Consider the following 20,926-nt stretch of genomic DNA (forward strand, 5'->3'; position numbering starts at 1 on the left):
TTAAGGATGTGCCTGAGCACACTACATTAGCACTTTAGGATCACCAAGAGAGAAGCAAATGGGAGTGCCAGATTCACAGAGCCTCAAGTCTCTTGGAAAACAATGACCAGCAGTAAATGCCACATCACCAGTGTGAAACTGTCCTCCAGCCCCCACAGCAGCCATGGGTCAGGTTCCAGCATGAGAAGAGGAATGGTGAACACATCAAAGCAATGCAGCAGAACAGAAACAGGGCCACTAAGAGAAGAAAGGTAGAAATGTTCATCTCCTAATCACTGTGGCCTGGGTCAGTGCTAGTGGCCAGGGTCAGGGCTAGTGACCAGGGCCTGAAGACCATTACTATTCTAATAGCAATCATACAAACTCTTAATCTTTGTGAGAGACAACCTCCCACAAGTCCATTTTTGTTAAAAGAATTGGCAGAAAATGCACAAAAAGTAAAGGTAATACTGAAATGATGAAGCAACCATTTCCTAAATGTATTTTAAGAAAGAAACTATAAATCAATTTAAGAAGATGGACAATCCGTTTTCAAACTTTCCAAAATTATAAAACAAGTCTCCAAATAAAATTATCTCTGGGTTCCTGATTTAAGGCATGTGGCACTAAGAAAGAGTGTTAAGAGCTAATAAAATTTAGATATAAGCCAATTGCAGTTAGACTATTGCTAAACCAAAGCAGTAAGAGTGGTATTCTGCTTGGCCTCACGAGGGTAGGCAAGCAGTCCTCACCCCTAGCAACAAACAAACTCCCACAAGAACATTATTATAGCCAAGAAGGTGTGCATTGCAAATCTTCATGGAAAACATATCCACTTCAAAGTCTTCAGATGTTGAGGCAGATGCAATATGGAAAATAACTCATTTGTCAGTGTTTCCACCTTTAAAAATCACAAACACTTTTACCTGGCCTGAAATTCCCAATTTTCTTCCTTTATTCAGTCCAACATCTCCAAGAATATTGCTGGTCCCCTCAGATCCTCCACTGAAAAGATTAAAATGTTCTCCTGAAGTTCCAAAAAGTGCTTGGTGGGGATCCAGGCCCTTGTAAGCCAGTCCATGTACATTATCCTTAGGTGTAAAATCCACAGGTGTGATGTCTTTGGGTGCAAAGGTCACATTATCAGGCAAGTAGTCATCATCTTCTTCCTATATCCATGTTTAAAGTTGAAATAATGTGAGTCACTGCATGCCACAAAATAAACCCATGAAATACTATATTAAAATGCAGTGATTAACTCCAAACAGAACAATTGCCAAACTCTCATTTATGCTGATACAATGACTAAATCATGTCCCTGAGCAGATGACAGTAAAGCAAACAACTTCATTTTAAGAATTTGATCACAGAAGGCCAGGGATATAGCTCAGTTGGTAGAGTGCTTGCTTTGCATAAGGACCTTGGTTTATAGCATCACACACACACACAAAAAGAATCTGAACATGAGGCTAAAGCTGGGATTCAGTGGCAGTGCACTTGCCTAGCAAGTGTGAGGCATTGGGTTTGATCCTCATTCCTACCTAAAAAATAATAAATAAACAAACAAAATAAAGACACACTGTCCATCTGCAACTACAAAAAAATTTTTTTAAAAAGAATCTGAATAGACATGGGACATCTATGGTGCTGGTGTGTTGCTGAAAACATTACCTGACATAATCAGGACTATGGGCAATTCATGGTAATGGGATATGACTTATTTATAAAGTCGTTTCTTGCCCCTAAAATTTCACAGTCATAAAGTAACAGGTTCTACTAAACCATACCTCAGAACCTTCAGAGCTTCCAGGGGGTAATGCACAGCCATAGATTTTTACTCCAGGATCTGTAAAAGAGATTTCAAAGGCATTAGTCATGAGCAACTTAAAAAAACCCAACTCACTAACACTCTTCCCAGGTACTTGGCTGCACTTTAGGATCAGAGTAGATCACAAGGGGACTATGATCTACACCTGCAGCCAATCGGTACCCTGACAGTAATGCATGTGTTTAGTGAATAACCACTCTGCACCAGCACCAGGGAGAACCAAATAAAATGGTTGCAACCCTTAAAGAGTTCACTTAATCTAGCTGGGGGTACTGAGGACAGGAGAAAAATTAGAAAATAATGATAAACTGTGACACAGGAAACAGGAACTTCCACACACTGCTGGCGGGAATGTGGACTACTACCATCCTTCAGGAAGCTACTGTGCATTACACATAAAAAGGCTAAATTTTACATGAATATTATGCTGGGCACAGCAGCATGCAACTATAATCTCAGTTACTTAGAAGGCTGAGGCAGAAGGATTGCCTCCTGCCGACCTGGGCAGCCAATCTTGAAATAAAATTAAAAGGGTTGGGGATGGGCTGGGCGTGGTAGTGCACACCTGTAATCCCAGTAGCTCCAGAAGCTGAGACAGGAGAATCACAAGTTCAAAGTCAGCCTCAGCAAAAGTGAGGCACTAAGGAACTCAGTGAGTCCCTGTCTCTAAGTAAAATACAAACAAAATAGGGCTGGGGATGTGGCTCAGTGGTTGAGTGACCCTGAGTTCAATCCCTGGTATCCAAAAAAAAAAAAAAAGGGCCGGGGATGTAGCTCAGTGGTAGAGCACTTATCTCATATGCATGAGGCACTGAATTTGATCCCCTGCACTTCAAAACTAAATAAAATAAAAAGCAGGCAGGCATGGTGGCACATGCCTGTAATCCCAGGGACTCGGGAGGCTGAGGCAGGAGGATCACTAGTTCAAAGTCAGCCTCAGCAACTCAGTGAGGCCCTAAGCAACTTAGCAAAATGCTTTCTCAAATAAAAGATAAAAAGGTCTGGGGATGTAGCTCAGTGGCTTAATGGTTAAGCACCACTGTGTTAAATCCCTAGTTTCAAAAACATGTATACCACGCAGCCTCATAATTTTTTTTTTTCCCCACAACATAAAGCCATTAAAAAGCATGCTACAGAATTAAGGACAACCAATACACATACCTGGTTTTTGTCTGCGTGGTCTTCTCTTTACACGAGGACCAATTCCTTGTCCTTCCTTCCAACCCATTTTTCTTAGTAATTCAAAACCAACAGATAATCTAGGATAGCAATCATGGAAAATTAACTTCTTTTTACATTTGCAACAGTAAAAAATAAGCAACATCTGAATTCTGGCCCAGCCCCCTATTTTATCTATGCTCCCCCCTGGTTCCCATCAGAATAATACAGCCCTGTTGCTCCAGCTACAGCTGCCTAGGCTTGGGGGGCACACCTCAAATGGGGAAGTCAATCAGATGTTCTCTCTCCCAGGTCCTGGGATGGGCACACAGGAACTCTACATAGTCCTTGTCAAGCAAATGGCCTGGGAAACCATAAATGTCTGTGGCTGCCATATCAGGCCACGTGCCCAGAAGCAGAACAAGGTGTACTGAAAGAAGGGGTAGATGATGCAGACTGGGGAGAGCCCACAAGGCCTATGGGGGAGGTGGGGGAAAGAAAACTACATCCCAGCTCTTTTTTTTTTTTTTCCTTGAGACAGGGTCTCCCTAAATTGCCTAGGCGGCCTTCAAACTTGCATTCTTGGGCTGGGGTGGCAGAGTGCTTGCCTAGTACGTGTGAGGCACTGGGTTCGATTCTCAGCACTGCATGTAAATAAATAAATAAAGTAAAGGACCATCAACAACTAATAAAAATATTAAAAAATAAAAAAAACTTGAACTTACAATCTTCCTGCCTCAGTTTCCCATGAAGCTGGGATTATGCACGTGCACCACCACATCTACTTAAAACCTATTTTCACTTAGACATCTAGTCTAAGAAGATTTCTCTTGTTTGTAACTAAACTATAACTAATTAAGATAATCACACATATGCAAAGCACTGATGCCAAGAGCAGAACAGTCAGAATTAAATTCTCCTCACTTTGCTGGCGTTATGAGGTCATCAAGAAGAGTGGCTCCAGGAATAGGGGCTGTAGCTGCTGCCAACTGTCTGGCCTTCTCTCGTATTCTATCTTTGGTTTTGGAAGCAAAATCATCTGTGGTAACAATTGCTTTAGGTGCTATCCCAAATTCACTAAGATCCTAAAAAAAAAAAAAAAAGAAAAAGAAACAGAATTACATTATTTGGAAAATGGTTAAATATGATATATCCCATAGCTTTACTTCTTCTTAAAACTACAAAGTTTAGCTCAAGAACAACAGAGTAGCAGACTTCGCATTGACTTTGAATCTCATCTTCACATGATGAAAGGCTAGTAGCCAAAGACAGAGCTCAAAAATGGCTGCTCAGTGGGGCCACAGACACCACGGAGCTGGAAAGACAGGAAGTAGGGGCCAAGGTTTTTTTCAACAATATTTCAAAGGTCGCCAGGTGCGGTGGCACACACCTGTAATCCCAGCAACTTGGGAGGCTGAGCCGGATGATTGTGAGTTCAAAGCCAGCCTCAGTAAAAAGGGAGGCACTAGGGCTGGGGATGTGGCTCAAGCGGTAGTGTGCTCGCCTGGCATGCGTGCGGACCGGGTTCGATCCTCGGCACCACATACAAACAAAGATGTTGTGTCCGCCGAAAACTAAAAAATAAATATTAAAATTCTCTCTCTCTCTCTCTCTCTCTCTCTCTCTCTCTTTAAAAAAAAAAAAAAAGCAGGGAGGCACTAAGCACTCAGTGAGATCCTGTCTCTAAATAAAATACAAAAAGTGGGGATGTGGTTCAGCAATCAAGTGTCCCTGAATTCAATTCTCAGTACAAAAAAAAAAGAGGTCGTACCTTAAAAAAAAAAAAAAAAAAAAATATATATATATATATATGTATATATATATGCATATATTTATATATAAATTTATATTTATATGTAATTATATATTATTTATATATAATTTTATGTAATATATCTATCTATCTATCTATATATATATATTTCAAAGGTCAGTGTGAAGGAGCAAACTTAGCGTCACAGCCAGCAAGCACTTTAAGTGCCTATGTGCCAGGCCTTGAGTCCTTTTGCATTTTCTGGAGCAGATGCCGTGGCTGCCTATCCAACATCCATTGCCCCTTTCCTCTTTCCTTGTTAGAGTTCTGAGGTTGTCCAGGCCACCAAGCACTTTAGGAGTGGTGTGCCCAGTGTGGGAGAGGGCACAGTTAATGAATAGGGGTTCCTATCTTATCTAAGGCAGTCATTTTGGTCCTGTTTTCCTTACCAGAGACAGCTTTAGGAATGGACATGTAAAACAACTGAACTAAGCCAATAAAGCCTTATAAACAAAGAGGAAATCAGACATTGGACTTTCTGGAGAGAGGGACGGTATGACAACCAACCACCCACATCCCATCTCTGAACCAGCACTAAAAAGTTTTGCGCACCCACCTCTTCATCCATAAAATCTTCAGGACCAAGAACAGATTTGTCTGCTCTATTCTGTCGTGAAGATATGAAAGTAGAGGGTGTCCATCCTGGGGGAAAAAAAAGAGTTTAGACTTTTATGATCCTACATAATATTTTGGTTTATAGCTACATAATTAAGTAACATATAGAAACTTGAAACTCACAATAACTATAAACTTTATGTAGACATAATTACTCAAACAAACTCAAATAAAGTTTTCATGAATCCTTAGAGCCCCTGTTGTCAAATCTTAGTGAATACAGTGAGGTCTCCCTTTAAGAATTAGAAACAAAAGAAATAAAATTCTGCTAGGCATGGTGGCCCACACCTGTAATCCCAGCATCAACAACTTAGCAAGACCCTGTCTCAAAATAAAAACTTAAAAGAACTGAGGTCCATCCCTAGCACTACACACACACACAAAAAAAAAAAAAACTGAGGTTGTGGTTCAGCGGTAGGGCACCCCTGGGTTCAAATTCCAGTACCACAAAAAAAGAAAAGAAACAATATGGGGTTGGGGATGTAGTTGGCGATGTAGTTCAGTGGTAGAGTACCTGTTCAGTATGAGCAAGGCCCTAGGTTTTATCCATAGTACTCAAAAGAAAAACAAAAACAAAATAACAACAAAAAACACACATACATTATTTTAAACAATATGTAATGTTTTATACTATATAATGTGAAAATTTCAATTGATTTTTTTTCTCTTTCTGAGGTCCCTAGTGTTAGCAGAGCCACTGGTGATTCCCCAGATAGTTCTAAAGCAAGGCTGACTCCTCAATCTCCCTGACCCTATGGCCTCATCTATTAAACACCTATGACACCTGTCCTCCTTAGTCACTGAGTCAGGTGAGACAATCAATGATTAACTCAGTGAATCCTGGTGAGGGTACTTTGTACATGGCAGACACAGTATGAAACAAAGTCATTATTTTGATTTAATCATCTGGTTAGAATGTATCCATTTTTCTCCAAAGTGGAAAAAAACTCTTTTCAAGGAACACAGGAGGGAGAGGGGTAGGTAAAAGGGGAGATCCTAAATTGAAATCAAATTCCATATTTGTATGAGTTTGTCCTGATTAATCCAATTACTATGTATAACTATAAAGTTATAATACAAAATTAAAAAAACAACATAAATCTTTCATCTTCAGGTTGCAGTCAACAGACAACATGCAAGTCAACAAACATTTGAAGAATACAAAAGACTACAGTGTATACACCAAAATATTTAAAGAAGAACTTTTCTTAAAAAGGCAGGAGAGGGAAATCAGGATACTTCAGTCATTTGCTTTAGCAATGGAATAGCTGTGAGTGTAAAGATCATACCTTCTTTTGAGCCAACAGTGTTGAAATACCCGGCAGAGAACCCTCCACTAAAGGCTCCATGGAATCGTTTATACCTTCCTTTTTCATCTCTGACAGTCTGATCCTGAAGAGGAATTGGCTTCTTTGGTCTTTCACCTGAAGGGAAAAAAAAAAAAAAAAAATGTGTTTTGAATGAAAAAAAGAAAATGGTGAGTTAGAATTCAGGGAAAATGTCATAAAATGTCATTTCTTTCTTTCTTTTTTTTTTTTTTTTTTTTTTCAAGTACCAGGGATTGAACTCAGGGGCAGTAGACCACTGAGCACCATCCCCAGCCATATTTTGAATTTTAGAGACAGGGTCTCACTGAATTGCTTAGTGCCTTGCTTTTGCTGAGGCTGGCTTTGAATTGGTGATCCTCCTGCCTCAGCTCCAGAGCCTCTGGGGAAAATGTCACTTCTTTCTATTTTTATATATATATTTTAGTTGTAGATGATCACAATATCTTTATTTTTATTTATTTATTTTTATGTGGTGCTGAGGATCGAACCCAGGGCCTCGTGCATGCAAGCTCTACCACTGAGCTACAACCCCAGCCCTCTTTTTTTTTTTTTAATTAATTTTTTAGTTGTAATTGGACACAATACCTTTATTTTATTTATTTTTACATGGTGTTGAGAATCGAACCTGGGGCCTTGCACCTGCTAGGCAAGTGCTCTACCTCTAAGCCACAACCTCAGCCCAAAATGTCATTTCTTAAACAACAATCTTTAATTCTTGCAACTTCAAATATAACTATTTAAATTAAGCTGCTCTTTCTAGACTTTACTAGCTTATAGGGTCCAAAAAAATATATTTTATCAAGTTTATTTTAGAAATATTGTATCAAAAATGCCCTGCTTTTCCTATTAAATTTCATTACAAAAAAATTATGGGCTGAGGATACAGCTCAATTGGTAGAGTGCTTGCCTCACATGCACAAGGCCCGGGGTTCAATCCCCAGCACCAAAAAAAAAAAAAAAAAAAAAAAAATTATTAGGGAGGGTTCAAACAGCTGGAAGAGAAACCTCCTGGCAATGAAGAAGGCATAATATGCTGCAGTGACACATTATTTGTTGAGGTTGGCCTTGAAATTTTGATCCTCATACTTCAGTTGTTTCCTCCTGCTGAGTAGCTGGGATCAGGTGTGCACCACCACGGCTGGCTCTGTTTTCCCCAAGTCTTAGGGTTCCCTTAATTTCTGTGAATCTCTTTATTCCAGAGTTTCTATTCTTTAAACTTATTCCTTTCTCAACTTTGTCAAAAAGAGCTGGGTTGTTACTTCACTCAAGCAAAAGGCATTCAATACACTTTAGCCTAGGCTAAAAATTCCTTAGATTTATGGTCTCAAGTATATGTCAAAAATTCCTGCCTAATTTTATTGACTCTAATTAAAATTGCAGAATTCTGAATTTATTTAAACAGAACAGAAAATAGGTTCAGTGGTTAATTAAGGGAAAGGGATTGAGCCACAGCACTGTGCACTTTAAAGCCAACTCCACCTTTACTGGTGCTAAACTTCAGTTAATTTAGCCTCTCTGTGCCTCAATATCCTCATCTATATAAGAGAAATGACATTAATAACAATAGCTCTTTCATAGAATGTGCAAATTAAATAATGCCTGCCTATAAAGTTCTCAGCAAGAAGAGTAGCACATACATGCCAGGCATGGTGGTGCACGCCTGTAATCCTAGCAGCTCAGGAGGCTGAGGCAGGACCATTGCAGGTTCAAAACCAGCCTTAGCAATTAGTGAGCCTGTAAGCAACTTAGTGAGACCCTGTCTCAAAATAAAAATAAAAAGGGCTGGGGATGTAGTTCAGTAGTTAAACACCCTTGAGTTCAATTCTTAGTACCAAAAAAAAAAAAAAAAAAAAAAAAAGTAGCATACAATAAATACTTTAAAATTACTAGCTGTTATTGCTATTGTTATCATTATTACATACAATGTATAAGATATGTTGAGGAGCACATGGACTGCTGTTAACTATAATACTTAAGTCAGCTCCTACTTTAGTTCCCATATTTTTCTTTTTCTTTTTCTGAGATGTGGTCTTACTATGTTACCCAGACCGGTTTGAACTCATGGGCTCTCGTGTGCTTCTGCCTCAGCCTAAATACTAGAGACTACAGGTATGTGCCACCAAGCCCAGCTGCTCCTATTTTTGGAACAAATAATAGAAGACAAAAAGTAAAGGAGCTTCCAGCTTCATAATCTTAAATTCTTATCTGTGGCTTATGAAAGTCCAGGAGATTCCTAGAGTATAACCTTACAGCAGGGCAAACAGGAGCTCAGGTTTGAAAATCAGGAGATCTGAGTTCAAATCCCCCTATCCCACTATTTGTTAGTATTATGGTCTTGAACAAATTACTTAATCTCTCTAAACCTCAGCCTCCAAGACTATAAAATGAAGGTAACAATGGATCCCATCTTTGAAAAATGATAATAAGGATTAAGTATGTAGACAGATGAGCATAGTATCTAACCATAGTGATGCTCAGTTAGTATCAGCTACAATGTCTTCTCTCTCTCTTTTTTTTTTTTTTTTTTTACTCTAAAGAACCAAAGTACAGCTTGGGCCCCCTAATCCAAGATGTTCAATCATTTCTTACAAATGCAGTATACACTTCATTACCACATGTACAACTGGCATGACTGTTCGCTAAGTTGGAACTTCTCAACATCAGTACTACTGACAGTTTGTGCTAAATGATAATTGCTGTGGGGAGATATCCTGGGCACTTTAGGATGTTTAGCAGCATCCTTGGACTGCAACACCAGATGCCAGTAGCAGCTTCCCCTACCCCCACCCCAATAACTGTAACAACCAAACATGCCTACAGACATTGCTAATTTTTTTGTTGCTGTTGTATGGTACCAGGGATTGAACCCAGGGGTGCTTAACCACTGAGTCACATCCCCAGCTACTTTTGTTTGTTTTTTGATTTGGGGGTTTTGGGGGGGAGCAGGTACTGGGGATTTAATTCTGGGGCACTTGACTACTGAGCCACATCCCCAGCCCTGTTTTGTATTTATTTAGAGACAGGGTCTCACTGAGTTGCTTAGCACCTCGCCTTTGCTGAGGCTGGCTTTGAACTTGTGATCCTCCTGCCTCAGCTTCCAGAGCTGCTGGGATTATAGGCATGAGCCACCCGGCCCTAGAGGTTTTTATATTTTACCTTGAAACAGGGTCTTACTAAGTTCCTAAAGCCGCACTAAATTGCTGAAGTTGGCTTTGAATTCACAATCCTCCTGCCTCGGCCTCCCAAGCTGCTGGGATCACATTCTTGCACTACTGAACCCAGCTCAGACGTTGCTAATTGATCCCAGCTAAGAATACCTGGGCTAAGGTAAGGGCAGGTCCTTCCACGCCTAGGTACTACTCTTGCTCTGCTCTCCTGTTCTTGATCTGGAAGGGAAGATACAATCTGCAGACAACTAAGTGGGACCTGTAGCAACAAATGATGGGGGTCAACCAGTGTGGCCAATAGGTGCCACAGGATTCCTGAGAAGGCGCCACTTCTAGAAACAGTGATGGGAAAACTCCAAAAAGGAGGTGGCATTTTAGCTATGCCCTGTCATAATTACTGCTAATAACAATGAATTCCTTCCATATCAGATATGAGAAATCATTTCATTTATTATACAATGATAAAGATACTGATTAAGTAACTGCCCTGGACTCCTCACTTAATAAGCACAAAGCTGAACCATATTTTAACTCTGTCTCCAGGCCAGGGATACCACCCACACCGTCCCTTACTTATTCCTGGACAGAAGTTTACTGGAGGCCTTTCATTGAGCATCTTGGTTCTAGTTCACGGAGTAGAAAACTAAACACTGAGACTAACATAAGAGACCTGCATGCTTCTTTGTTTCTGACAACATGAAGGGCCATATCAGCCACCCTTAGGAATAAACAGAATTTTTTTTTTTCAGAACTGGGGATTGAATCCAGGGTCTCTTACACATGCTACATAAACACTCTACATGCTGAGCCCTTTTAAAATTTTGAGACAGGATCTAAGTACCCAGGTTGACCTGGAACTTGTGATCCTCTGGCCTCAGTCTCCAGAATAGCTGGAATAATAGGTGTGAACCACCATGCTTGACATGAGCAGAATTTTGAAAGCTGCAGATAAAGATATGATTCCCAACAGAAGCATTGACACCCATCAGCGAAGAGGAGGTATAACAAGGCAATGTTAAACTGTGGGTGCAGCTTGTTGGATATCTTGAGAAAGCAGTCCAATTGGACTAGAGAAGGGGGAAGAAGTGTAAGACAGAACCAGAAAGGCAGACAGTGTGGAGGATCTTGAATATGATGCTGTAGAGTGTATGGTATGTGCTGTGGGTGATGGAAGTCATAGGTAGTTTTAAGGATAAGAGTCATAGCATCAAGGAGGAAAACAGAATGTGTTTGGAGATATAGGAGGTACAGAATGAGTTGGAGATGAGAATTAATTCTGGAACCAAGTGAAAATATCTTGGGAAAGAATAGGTAAGTACTAGTGCCCATTTCCTTTCATGTTGGTCACCATCACTAAGCTCCCTGGCTAACTCTTAACAAACAAACCTTTCTGTCAGGACCAGTGACTTTAATTAAGATGTGGAGTTCCTTCTCTCTCAATGTTTATCTAGCCTATCACTAAAACTTCAAAGGCAGAGTAAAAGTGATTGTTATAGTGTTATATATTGTAAAATATAGTCAGAGTGCATTTAAACTTCAAAGTGCTTGGAAAACAATGAACGGGATGTAGCTCAGTGGAATGTGTGCTTAGCATACAGGAGGCCCTTGATTCAATCCCCAGCACAGAAAAAAAGAAAAAAGAAAGGAAGCAGAAAAACAATGATCAATCCTCAAAAAAATTTAATACTAAGAAATTAAAGGATGTTTTTAGACCAGACCAAAAAAATCTATAAATTACATGTCCTTTCCTTCCACTTCGAATGCATGATTAGAACAGTAAGCTTCATTTCAATTTTTTTGTCCATCATCAAAACAAGAACTAGAGCCAGGCATGGAAGGTAGCACACTCATGTAATCCCAGCTACTTGGGAGGCTGAGGCAGAAGGATCCCAAGTTTGAGGCTGGCAACGTAGTGAGATAGAATAAAAGGGATGGGGCCTGATGTGGTGATGAATGCCTATCATCCCAGATACTTGAGAGGTTAAAGGCTAGTCTGGGCAACAGAGAGAGAACCTGTCTCAAAATAAAAAATAAAAAGGGCTGTGGATGTAGCTCAGTAGTACAGACCCTGGATCTAATCCTGAAAGAGGAGAAAGAGAAGAAATAGAAAAATAAAGGTCAAATAGTTGATGTAACAAGATGTCACTTGACAAGGAAATAGCCGTGAGACCAGAAATATAGAAATGATGGGAACAGATGCTTAACATGGCTGTAGTAACTTCACACATGCATGCTTAGCCCTTGTCATCTTCTTGCATAGCTAAGTTCTAACCAGTCTTTACAGGACCCCTATTCTGCCTCCTGAGGCTTTCTGGTTGTTTTGTACAGGATGTTTCTCATCTATATCACATTTTTTAGAACTTGCAAAAATTTATGATTTTATTCTTTGTGGGAGACCAACCTTACATGTGACTGAGTCACACTCCCTGGCTGGGTGCTGAGGTGCTTAGTCGCAGAAATGTGGCAGAGCTTTCCCCACCCTTCTTGGGTTCGTTGGTGTCTCATGCATGGGTGTGTCTTGCTACAGCCCCATGGGTGAAGCTATGCTCACCTTTTCCTTTGTAATATAATCCCTTGCCCTGTTTAGGGTAGAATCTTCCATGAAAGTGCCTTGTGTGTGTCCCCTTCTCTTACTGTGCCTTTGGGTGTGGCCTACCTAGGTGTCAGTCAACCTGCTGACAGTGGACATCATGAAGATAGACTCAGCCCCCAGAAACCTGACCCCTTGCCTCATTTGAATAGCTTCTCCTCAATAAAAAGGGTCAGCGTGTGCTCTCTCTCTCTCTCTTTCTGTGGACCCTTAAGTCAGAGGAGCCGTCACAGCGACCCCAAAGAAAAAGGTATTTGTGTCTCTTGTGTGGTTATTTTGCACAGCCCAGTTAGCCCAGTTTAACTGGTTGACCCCTAAGCCTTTTAGTCACGAGAACAGAAACCCGGCAATTCTTTACTAGATTTGACACTCTCCAATAAAGAATAGTCTCCAATGAAGAATAGTCAAGAATGATGGAATACCAGTGATAGCCCTGTTCTACCCACTGGCTGGTCTATTTGGAGAAGAGCTCTGAAAATAGTGGTGAGACTGAATTTATCACAGAACTGGAGATACTGAGTGTAGAACAGAGATGTCTTAGAAAAAACAGAAAGGCTGTCTTCAAACATTAAGAAGCAATTAAAAAACTAGCCTTTCTCTGCCTTCTATAAGCTGAGGGCAAACTGGGCATGGTGGCACACACTTAATCACAGTGGCTAGGGAGGCTGAGGCAGGAGGATCTCAAGTTCAAAATCAGCCTTAGCAACTTAGCAAGGCCCTAAACAACTCAGTGAGACTCTGTCTCTTCCTGAGATATAAAAAAGGACTGGGGCTGGGTGCAGTGGTGCACACCTGTAATCCCAGCAGCTCCAGAGGCTGAGACAGGAGAATTGTGAGTTCAAAACCAGCCTCAACAACAGCAAGGTGCTAAGAGAGAGAGTCTCTCTCTCTCTCTCTCTCTCTCTCTCTCTCTCTCTCTCTCTCTCTCTCTTTTGGTGTGTGTAGGGGAATACCAGAGATTGAGCTCAGAGGCACTCAGCCACTGAGTCACATCCCAGCCCTATTTTGAATTTTATTTAGAGACAGGGTCTCACTGAGTGGCTCAGCGCCCCCCTGTTGCTGAGGCTGGCTTTGAACTCCTGATCCTCCCCAGCCAAGCAGAGCAGCTGGAATTATAGGTGTGCCCCCACAGGCCTAGGTCTGGCTCTGGCTCTATTTCTAATATTATTCCACCTTTGACTTAGAGAATAGTCTGGTTGAGAGTGAGAAAGAGTAAAGCAGGGAAATTAGCCTTTAAAAGGTCTGGAGACAATGCCTCTGTGCCGTTAATCCCAGTAACGGGGGGGGGGGGGGGGGGGGGGGTTGGCTGAGGCAGGAGGATAACCAAGTTTGAAGCCAGCCTCAACAACTTAGTGAAGCCCTGAGCAACTGAGCGAGACTCTCAAAAAAACAAAAAATAAAAAGGGGTGGGGATGTAACTCAGTGGTAAAGTGCCCCTGGGTTCAATCCCCTGTATCAAAACACGCACACACATCCCTCCCTGTTTAAAACCCTCCAATGGCTCTCTTAAATTTAACATAAATTCCAAACTCCTTACCATACCAAGATGCAGCCCCTGCCTGCACCTCTGACATCACCTTCTGCCGGTTTCTCCCCGGTGCTGTCTGTTCCACCCACACCAGCTTGCCTGTCCCTCCATCGACCAAACTGGTTGCTCCAACAGGGCCTTTGCACTTGCTGTTCCATCTGCCTGAAAAGCTCTCCCCACACACACGCCCCCAGATCTTCCCAGGGCTGGTTTCTTCCTGGGTTTCAAGTCTGAGCGCAAACGTCCCCTTCTTAGAAGCGGCTGCCTGCCGACCCCACCCCCCGCTCTCACAAGAGCTCTTTCATCAGATTTGTATCCCTCATCCCTCTGGGTCTGTGTCCCCCCCCCAGAACGTGAGCACCCCGAGAGCGCAGCGCACGCCTCCCCAATCGCTGCGTCCCCAGTGCCCACAGCGAATGAGCAAAGGCCCAGCACCAAGCTGCACTTTGGCGTCCCGAATCCTGGATCCCCAGCCTATTTTCCAGGTTCTGCTAATTCGGTCCGCACCTTCTTCCAGAGGCTCCAGGCCCGTCCCATAGCTGGCCAGGTCCTCCTCGCTGTCACTGTCCAGCGCCGCCATCCTGCTCTCTTCCGGGCCCCGCCCCCTCGCTACGGGGGCCGAGGCGGGCCAAAAGCCTTTCGCTTTTCTCCTCCGCGAATTGGAGCGATGCTCTAGGCTAAACTAATAGGTTTAGGAAAAGGCCCACGTTGCCGCTCACTGCTTAGGCCCATCCAATGCAAAGCGGACCCAGGCAGGAGTTGCCTGCCATCCTAAATCTGCGACATGTCGATCAGGTGGAGACGCCCAGAAGAAAAAGGAAGCCACTCAAGTGTCCAACCACAGGGCGGGTTCTCGGTAATGTGACACCCCATACCTGTCCCCACCCCCAACTCCGGTCAGTCACCCCAGTTACCCTTCCCTGCCAGCAATCAGTGCCCTACTCAGTCCTACCCCAGCCAACATCCGGGAAAGTTCCTGTGCTTCCAGATGTGTCGCTCACCCCGCTGTGATTTCACTTGCTGCTGGAGGTGGGAGGAGATGCAAGATTCAGAAGTCTGTATGGTGGGCCGGACTTGGTGGCCTTCCCTTGTAACCCCAGAGGCTGAGGAGGCTGAAGCAGGAGGATCGGGAGTTCTAAGCTAGCCTCTGCAATTTAATGAGGCCCAGTCTCAAAATAAAAAATAAAAAAGAGTAGGGATGTGGCTCATTTAAGCACCCTGGATTCAATCCCCAGTACCAAAAACAATCGGAGGTGGATGGGAACACACACACACACACACACATACACACATTCTGAATTTATCACTGTTTGTGTGTTTGTTTTTAATGGACAGCATGCCTTTATTTTATTTGTTTCATTTTTTATGTGGTGCTAAGGATCGAACCCACTGCCTCACACATGCTAGGCAAGTGCTCTGCCACTGAGCTACAGCCTCAGCCCCCTTAGCACTGTATTTACATTTGCAGAATGGAGTACCCCTCCAGATCTCTAGAAGGACTCATACATCCTAGGAATCAAAGTACCCATGTAGGCAGCTGGGGACAACACTTGCTGAAAGAGAAAAATGAAGAGGAGGGAGGAGGGAGGAGGGAGGAGGGAGGAGGGAGGAGGAGGAGGAGGAGGAGGAGGAGGAGGAGACGGCAGCAGCAGCAGATAATGAAAGAAAAAGAGCAAAAGAGAAGAGTAAGGGCTAGGGGTGTAGCCCAGTGATGGAGCATGTACTAGCATGCTTGAAACCCTGGGCTCAATCCCCAACACCAGCAAATTAAGAAAAAGAAAAAAGAGAGAAAGAAAGGAGTATGGAGAAGGAAAAAGAAGGAAATAGGAATAAGAAAGAAAGAAAACTAGTGGCGAAGGCCTGTAATCCCAGTGTCTCAGGAAGCTGAGGCCAGAGGAAGAAAAGTTCAAAGCCAAGGGGAATGGGAATAGGAGAGACAGTAGGATGAATCGGACATAACTTTCCTATGTTCACATATGAATATGCCACCAGTGAAACTCCGCATCAGGTACAACTACAAGAATAGGATCCTAATTAGAATAAGTTATATTCGATGTTTGTAATAGTTTGTCAAAACACACTCTAGGGCTGGGGTTATGGCTCAGCGGTAGAGCGCTTCATAGCACATGCGGGGTGCTGGGTTTGATCCTCAGAAGCACATAAAAATAAATAAATAAAATAAAAGTATTTTTTTCCAACTGCAACCTAAATATATATTTTCTTTAATATATATATATATATATATATATATATATATATATATATATATATAGAAAACCACATTCTACTGTCATGTATATCTAAAAAGAACAAATAAAATTGAAAAAAAAAAAAAAGTTCAGGCCTGGAGTTGTGGCTCAGAGGTACAGCGCTTGCCTGGCATGTATGAGGCAGTGGCACAACATAAAAATAAAATAAAGGTATTGTGTCCACCTACAACTAAAAAATAAATGTTAAAAAAAGAAAAGTTCAAAGCTAGCTTAAGCAACTCAGGCCTAAGCAGCTTCGTGAGACCTTGTCTCAAAATAAAAAATAAAAAGGGTTGGGGGTGTGACTCAATGGTTAAACCCCATGAGTTCAATCCCTGCTACCCACCCCCCCCAAAAAAAGAAAGAAGTAGACATCTGTCAAATGGGGTGCTATTATCCCAACCCAAACTCCCTTTCACAGAAGAAAGAAATGAAGCTCAGCTAGCTAGTAAGGGGTGAGGCTGATGTAAAAACCTGACCCAGAAGGCAAAATTTCAGAATGAGGGTTATAGGGTCCTTGAGTCAGAATCACTGGGATGCTGTTAAAATGTCCCCTTCCCATTCATCTTCCAGAACAACTTTTCAGGCAGTGTGACTGTTCTCTGAGCACTCCTGGCACACTCCCAGACCAAGGCCTTTCAACTCACTTGTGTCCTCTGCTAGGAAAGCTCTTCCCCTACATATCACATGACTCACTGCCTCACCTCCTTCAGGTCTCTGTTCAAAGGTTATTTTCTCAGTGAAACTCTCTCTGACCCTATTGAAAAAGCAATCCCTATTTTCTGCAGTCCCTTTCCCCTTACTCTGTATTTCCCCACAGCATTTGTCACCTTCTAACATAATAAGTAATTTCATTGACTTTGTTATTGTATTTATTGTCTGTCTCTTTTGGAATGAACCTAAGCTCCATGAAGGCATAGACTTGGGCAGGGTTTTTTTTTCCTTGCTGTATCCTCAAATACTTAGAACATTGCTTAGCATGTAGGGAGTGATCAGTAAATACATTTTTATTCTTTTTATTTATGTATTTATTTTTGGAACCAGGGATTGAACTCAGGGGTGCTCAACCACTGAACCACATCCCTAGCCTGTTTGTGTTATTTTTTTTTCGACCTTTTTTTTTTTTTTTTTTTTTTTTGGTACTGGTACTGGGGATTAAACCCAGGGGCACTTATATATATTGCCAAGTGCAATGGTACATGCCTGCAATCCCAGCAACTCAGGAGGCAGAGGCAGGAGGATCACATGTTTGAGGGCAGTCTAGACAATTTAGTGAGAATCTGTCTCAATATTAAAACGGGGAATTACTGCAGATGTGACTCAGTGGTAACCTCTGGGTTCAATCTCCAATACAAGAAGGAAGAAAGGAAGGAAGGAAAGGAAGCCAGGCTTGGTGGTGCATGCCTGGAATCACAACTACTAGGGAGACTGAGGCAGGAGGGAAACCCATATATCCAGATAAAACCATGAAAGTCCATGGTTTTATTTCTAAATTATTCAAACTGAATTTTTCATGCTGTATAGCTTACAAAGAGGCATGAAACACCCAATAAATTTATAATAGAGAATTTTACTTAGATTCCTGACAATCATGAGCATCCAGGAAAACACTAATAATCAACCCTTCTGACCCCTCATCACTGAGGTTCAGGGAACAAGGGCCCTTCCAAGTCCTTGCAGCTTCATCCTGGGAGTCTGCAGAAAAGCAACTAGATGCTTCCTCCCGGATGCTGGTTACTTACAACCCAATATTCCAGATTCTTAGAAGAGGAAAACTAGAAATATCATATTTATTTATGCAAAGCAGTAACAACCTAAGTACCACATACCCTTCTGCTATGGTTTGAATATGGTCTGTCCCCTCCCAAACTTGTGTTAAAATCTAATCTCCCTTGGGAAGCAGTCAGAGGTTGGAAACTTAATCTGACTGCGGTATTTAGAGGCATGGCTTTCATAGGTGATTAGGATTAGATAAGGTCATGGGGTGGAGCCTTTATGGTTGAATACTGGTAGCTTTATAGGAAGAGATAGAGAGACCAGAAGACACATGTGCAGGATCTCTTTCTTGCCAACAAAAAGGTTATCACCAGATATGGTCCCTCAACCTTGCACCAGAACTGCTAACCAAAATAAACCTCTCTTACCCAGTTTATGTAGTGTGTTGTTATCAACAAAAAGGGAAATAGTGTTGCTTCCTTTCTTATTCAGACATGCAAGAAGATTCAAAATCAGGACCTTATCAGGGAAACTGCAGATAAGAAGATGAGCTAGGTGGGACTGCAAATTGGTGCAACCACTCTGGAAAGCAGTGTGGAAAACTTGGAATGGAACTACCATTTTACCCAGTTATCCCACTCTTCAGTATATACCCAGAGGACTTAAAATCAGCATACTATAGTGACATGGCCATGTAAACTTTCAAAGAAGCTCAATAGCTAAAGTATAAAACCAACCTAAGTGCCCTTCAATAGGTAAATGGATAAAGAAAATTTATTTCTTTATCGTGCACATACACAATGGAATATTACTCAGCCATTTAAAAAAGAATGAAATTATGGTATTTGCCAGTAATTGGATGGAACTGGAAAAATAATTGAAATAATTGAAATAAGCCAATCCCCAAAAAAACAAAGCAGAAATGTTCTCCCTGATATGTGAATGCTGACTCAAAAAAGTGGGGGGTGGGAGTGGTAGTAGTGGAGGTTCACCAGATTGGACGGGGGAAATGGGGCAAAGAAAGTGTGGATGGGAATGGGAAAGACAGTAGAATGAATTGGACATAACTTTCCCATGTTCATATATGAATACACAACCAGTATAACTCCATATCATGTACAACCACAAGAATGAGAAGTTATATTCCATGAATGTATGATAATATGATATGTCAAAATACATTCTACAGTCATGTACATCTAAAAAGAGCAATTAAAAAAAAAAAGATGAGCTAGGGAGAAATAATCAAGCTTCTTTAAACTAATTTTTTTTTTTTTTTAAAGAAAAAAGGCCAGGCTTAGTGGCACACACCTGTAATGTCAGATCTTAAGGGCTCAGGAGGATGAGACAAGACAATCACAAATTCAAGGCCAGCCTCAGCAACTTAGTGAATGAAAAATAAAAAAGAGGGGATGAAGCTCAATGGTAGAGCATCCCTGGGTTCAATCTCTAGTACAAAAAGAAAAAGAAAGGCAGGAAGGAGAGAAGGAGGGAGGAAAGGGGAAAGAAAAAGAGAAAAGGAAGAAAAGAAAAGAAAAGAAAAGAAAAAAACCCTACAGGGTTGGGGATATGGCTCAGTTGATAGGCTGCTTTCTCTCATGCATAAAGCCCTGGGTTTAATCCCCATCTCCACCAAAAAACAAAAAGAAAGAAAGAAAGAAGAAAAGAAAAGCTGCAAGGGAGCCAATATTTTTGAACCCTGGAAAAAGGAAAGCTGATGGATTTAATTCATGGAAAAAGGATCTAGAAACTAAAAATATCAGAGCAATCACCTCTGAGGACTCAAGATTAGAACCAACTAAATTCAAAGAGTGGAACAGGTTCTGGGTACTTCATTAAAGAATTGTTAGGGGCTGGGGATGTGGTACAGGGGTAGAAGATTTGCTTAGCATGCCTGAAGCGCAGCATCACAAACAGCTTCAACAAAGAATTGTCTTAGGTACGCCTGTGAATGGACCTTCATTCCCCACAATTATGCAGAGCATGTGCTGTGGATATGTCTTCTGCCTCAGCATGAGCAGACCCCCAAGGATCATCAGATATTTGAGGAAAATTATATCGTGAAAAAATAATACAGGGCTGTGTTGAAAGCCATCCATAGGCTGTGTGTGGACCGTGTGGTGTATCATAGCCTAGTGAGGGGATAAGTCTGGCATTGGGAACTTCCTGTGATACCCTCACAGGGATAGACCTCCTAATGCAGGCGAACTACCCCCTCAGTTCTGCCAAAGATCCCACAGTGTGCCTGAGATGGGTGTGACCTGCCAAGATGCCAATCAACCTTCTGACTACAAGACATCAGGAAGACTCCATCCTTGAAACCTTATCTCTGCCTTTGATGTACCCCCTTAAATAAACCACTTGAGCCATCTTTATCTAGTTCCAGCTCTTGTGTGGACTGGATGTATCAGGGGCTCCACTTTCATAAATATATTTCTGGCTCTTTGTATTTTGTTCTTCCCTAATTATTTTAGACTTTAAGTTTTCAGGAGGTTTATACCCTCCTCAGCATGAAGAAGAACCCCCCCAAAGAGTTGCTGGCCCCCGTTAGGGCCGGGGGTGTAGCTCAGTGGTGGAGTATGCGCCTAGCCTGTGCACAAGGGAGGTCCTGGGTCCAGTGCTTAGGGTGCACGTGCACATGTGTGCACACTCACACACACAGAAAAAGAAAAAGAAAGAAAAGAAATATACGAAGATGAACATATGGAAATGGACCAAAAGGACATGAGAATAATTCAAATAAGAGAGAAGAACATTCTTACAAAAATCATATTCTTTTCTCCAGCCCAGACCTCTCCCTGAGAAACAAACTCATTTTCAAATGCCAACTGTATACATAGCAAAGTCCCTCAAGCATCTCAAATTTCTCCAAATATCTGGCTTTTCTCCCATCCTTAACTTTACTGTTCTTGAGGTCTTTATCTCTGGCCACAGCATAACCATCTATCCAGTCTC

At 41.8% G+C, this 20,926-nt stretch overlaps 1 protein-coding gene across 2 annotated transcripts in view; it reads right to left on the reverse strand.

Annotated features, from left to right (window-relative positions):
• Window positions 1–14,596, reverse strand: part of Gpatch1 (G-patch domain containing 1) — a 45,225-nt gene extending 30,629 nt beyond the window's left edge. For both annotated transcript variants that reach the window (XM_076838378.1, XM_076838379.1), the window contains exons 1-7: window positions 14,514–14,596; window positions 6,683–6,817; window positions 5,335–5,420; window positions 3,890–4,050; window positions 2,969–3,066; window positions 1,767–1,825; window positions 906–1,148 (exon numbers count right to left, since the gene is read on the reverse strand). In XM_076838378.1, the coding sequence (XP_076694493.1) occupies window positions 906–1,148; window positions 1,767–1,825; window positions 2,969–3,066; window positions 3,890–4,050; window positions 5,335–5,420; window positions 6,683–6,817; window positions 14,514–14,586 (855 nt within the window). In that variant the 5' untranslated portion in view covers window positions 14,587–14,596. The remainder of the gene's footprint in view (window positions 1–905; window positions 1,149–1,766; window positions 1,826–2,968; window positions 3,067–3,889; window positions 4,051–5,334; window positions 5,421–6,682; window positions 6,818–14,513) is intronic.
• Window positions 14,597–20,926: the final 6,330 nt, after the last annotated feature.

This window comes from Callospermophilus lateralis, chromosome 18 (genome assembly GCF_048772815.1).
Source record: "Callospermophilus lateralis isolate mCalLat2 chromosome 18, mCalLat2.hap1, whole genome shotgun sequence".
Lineage (NCBI taxonomy): Eukaryota > Metazoa > Chordata > Mammalia > Rodentia > Sciuridae > Callospermophilus > Callospermophilus lateralis.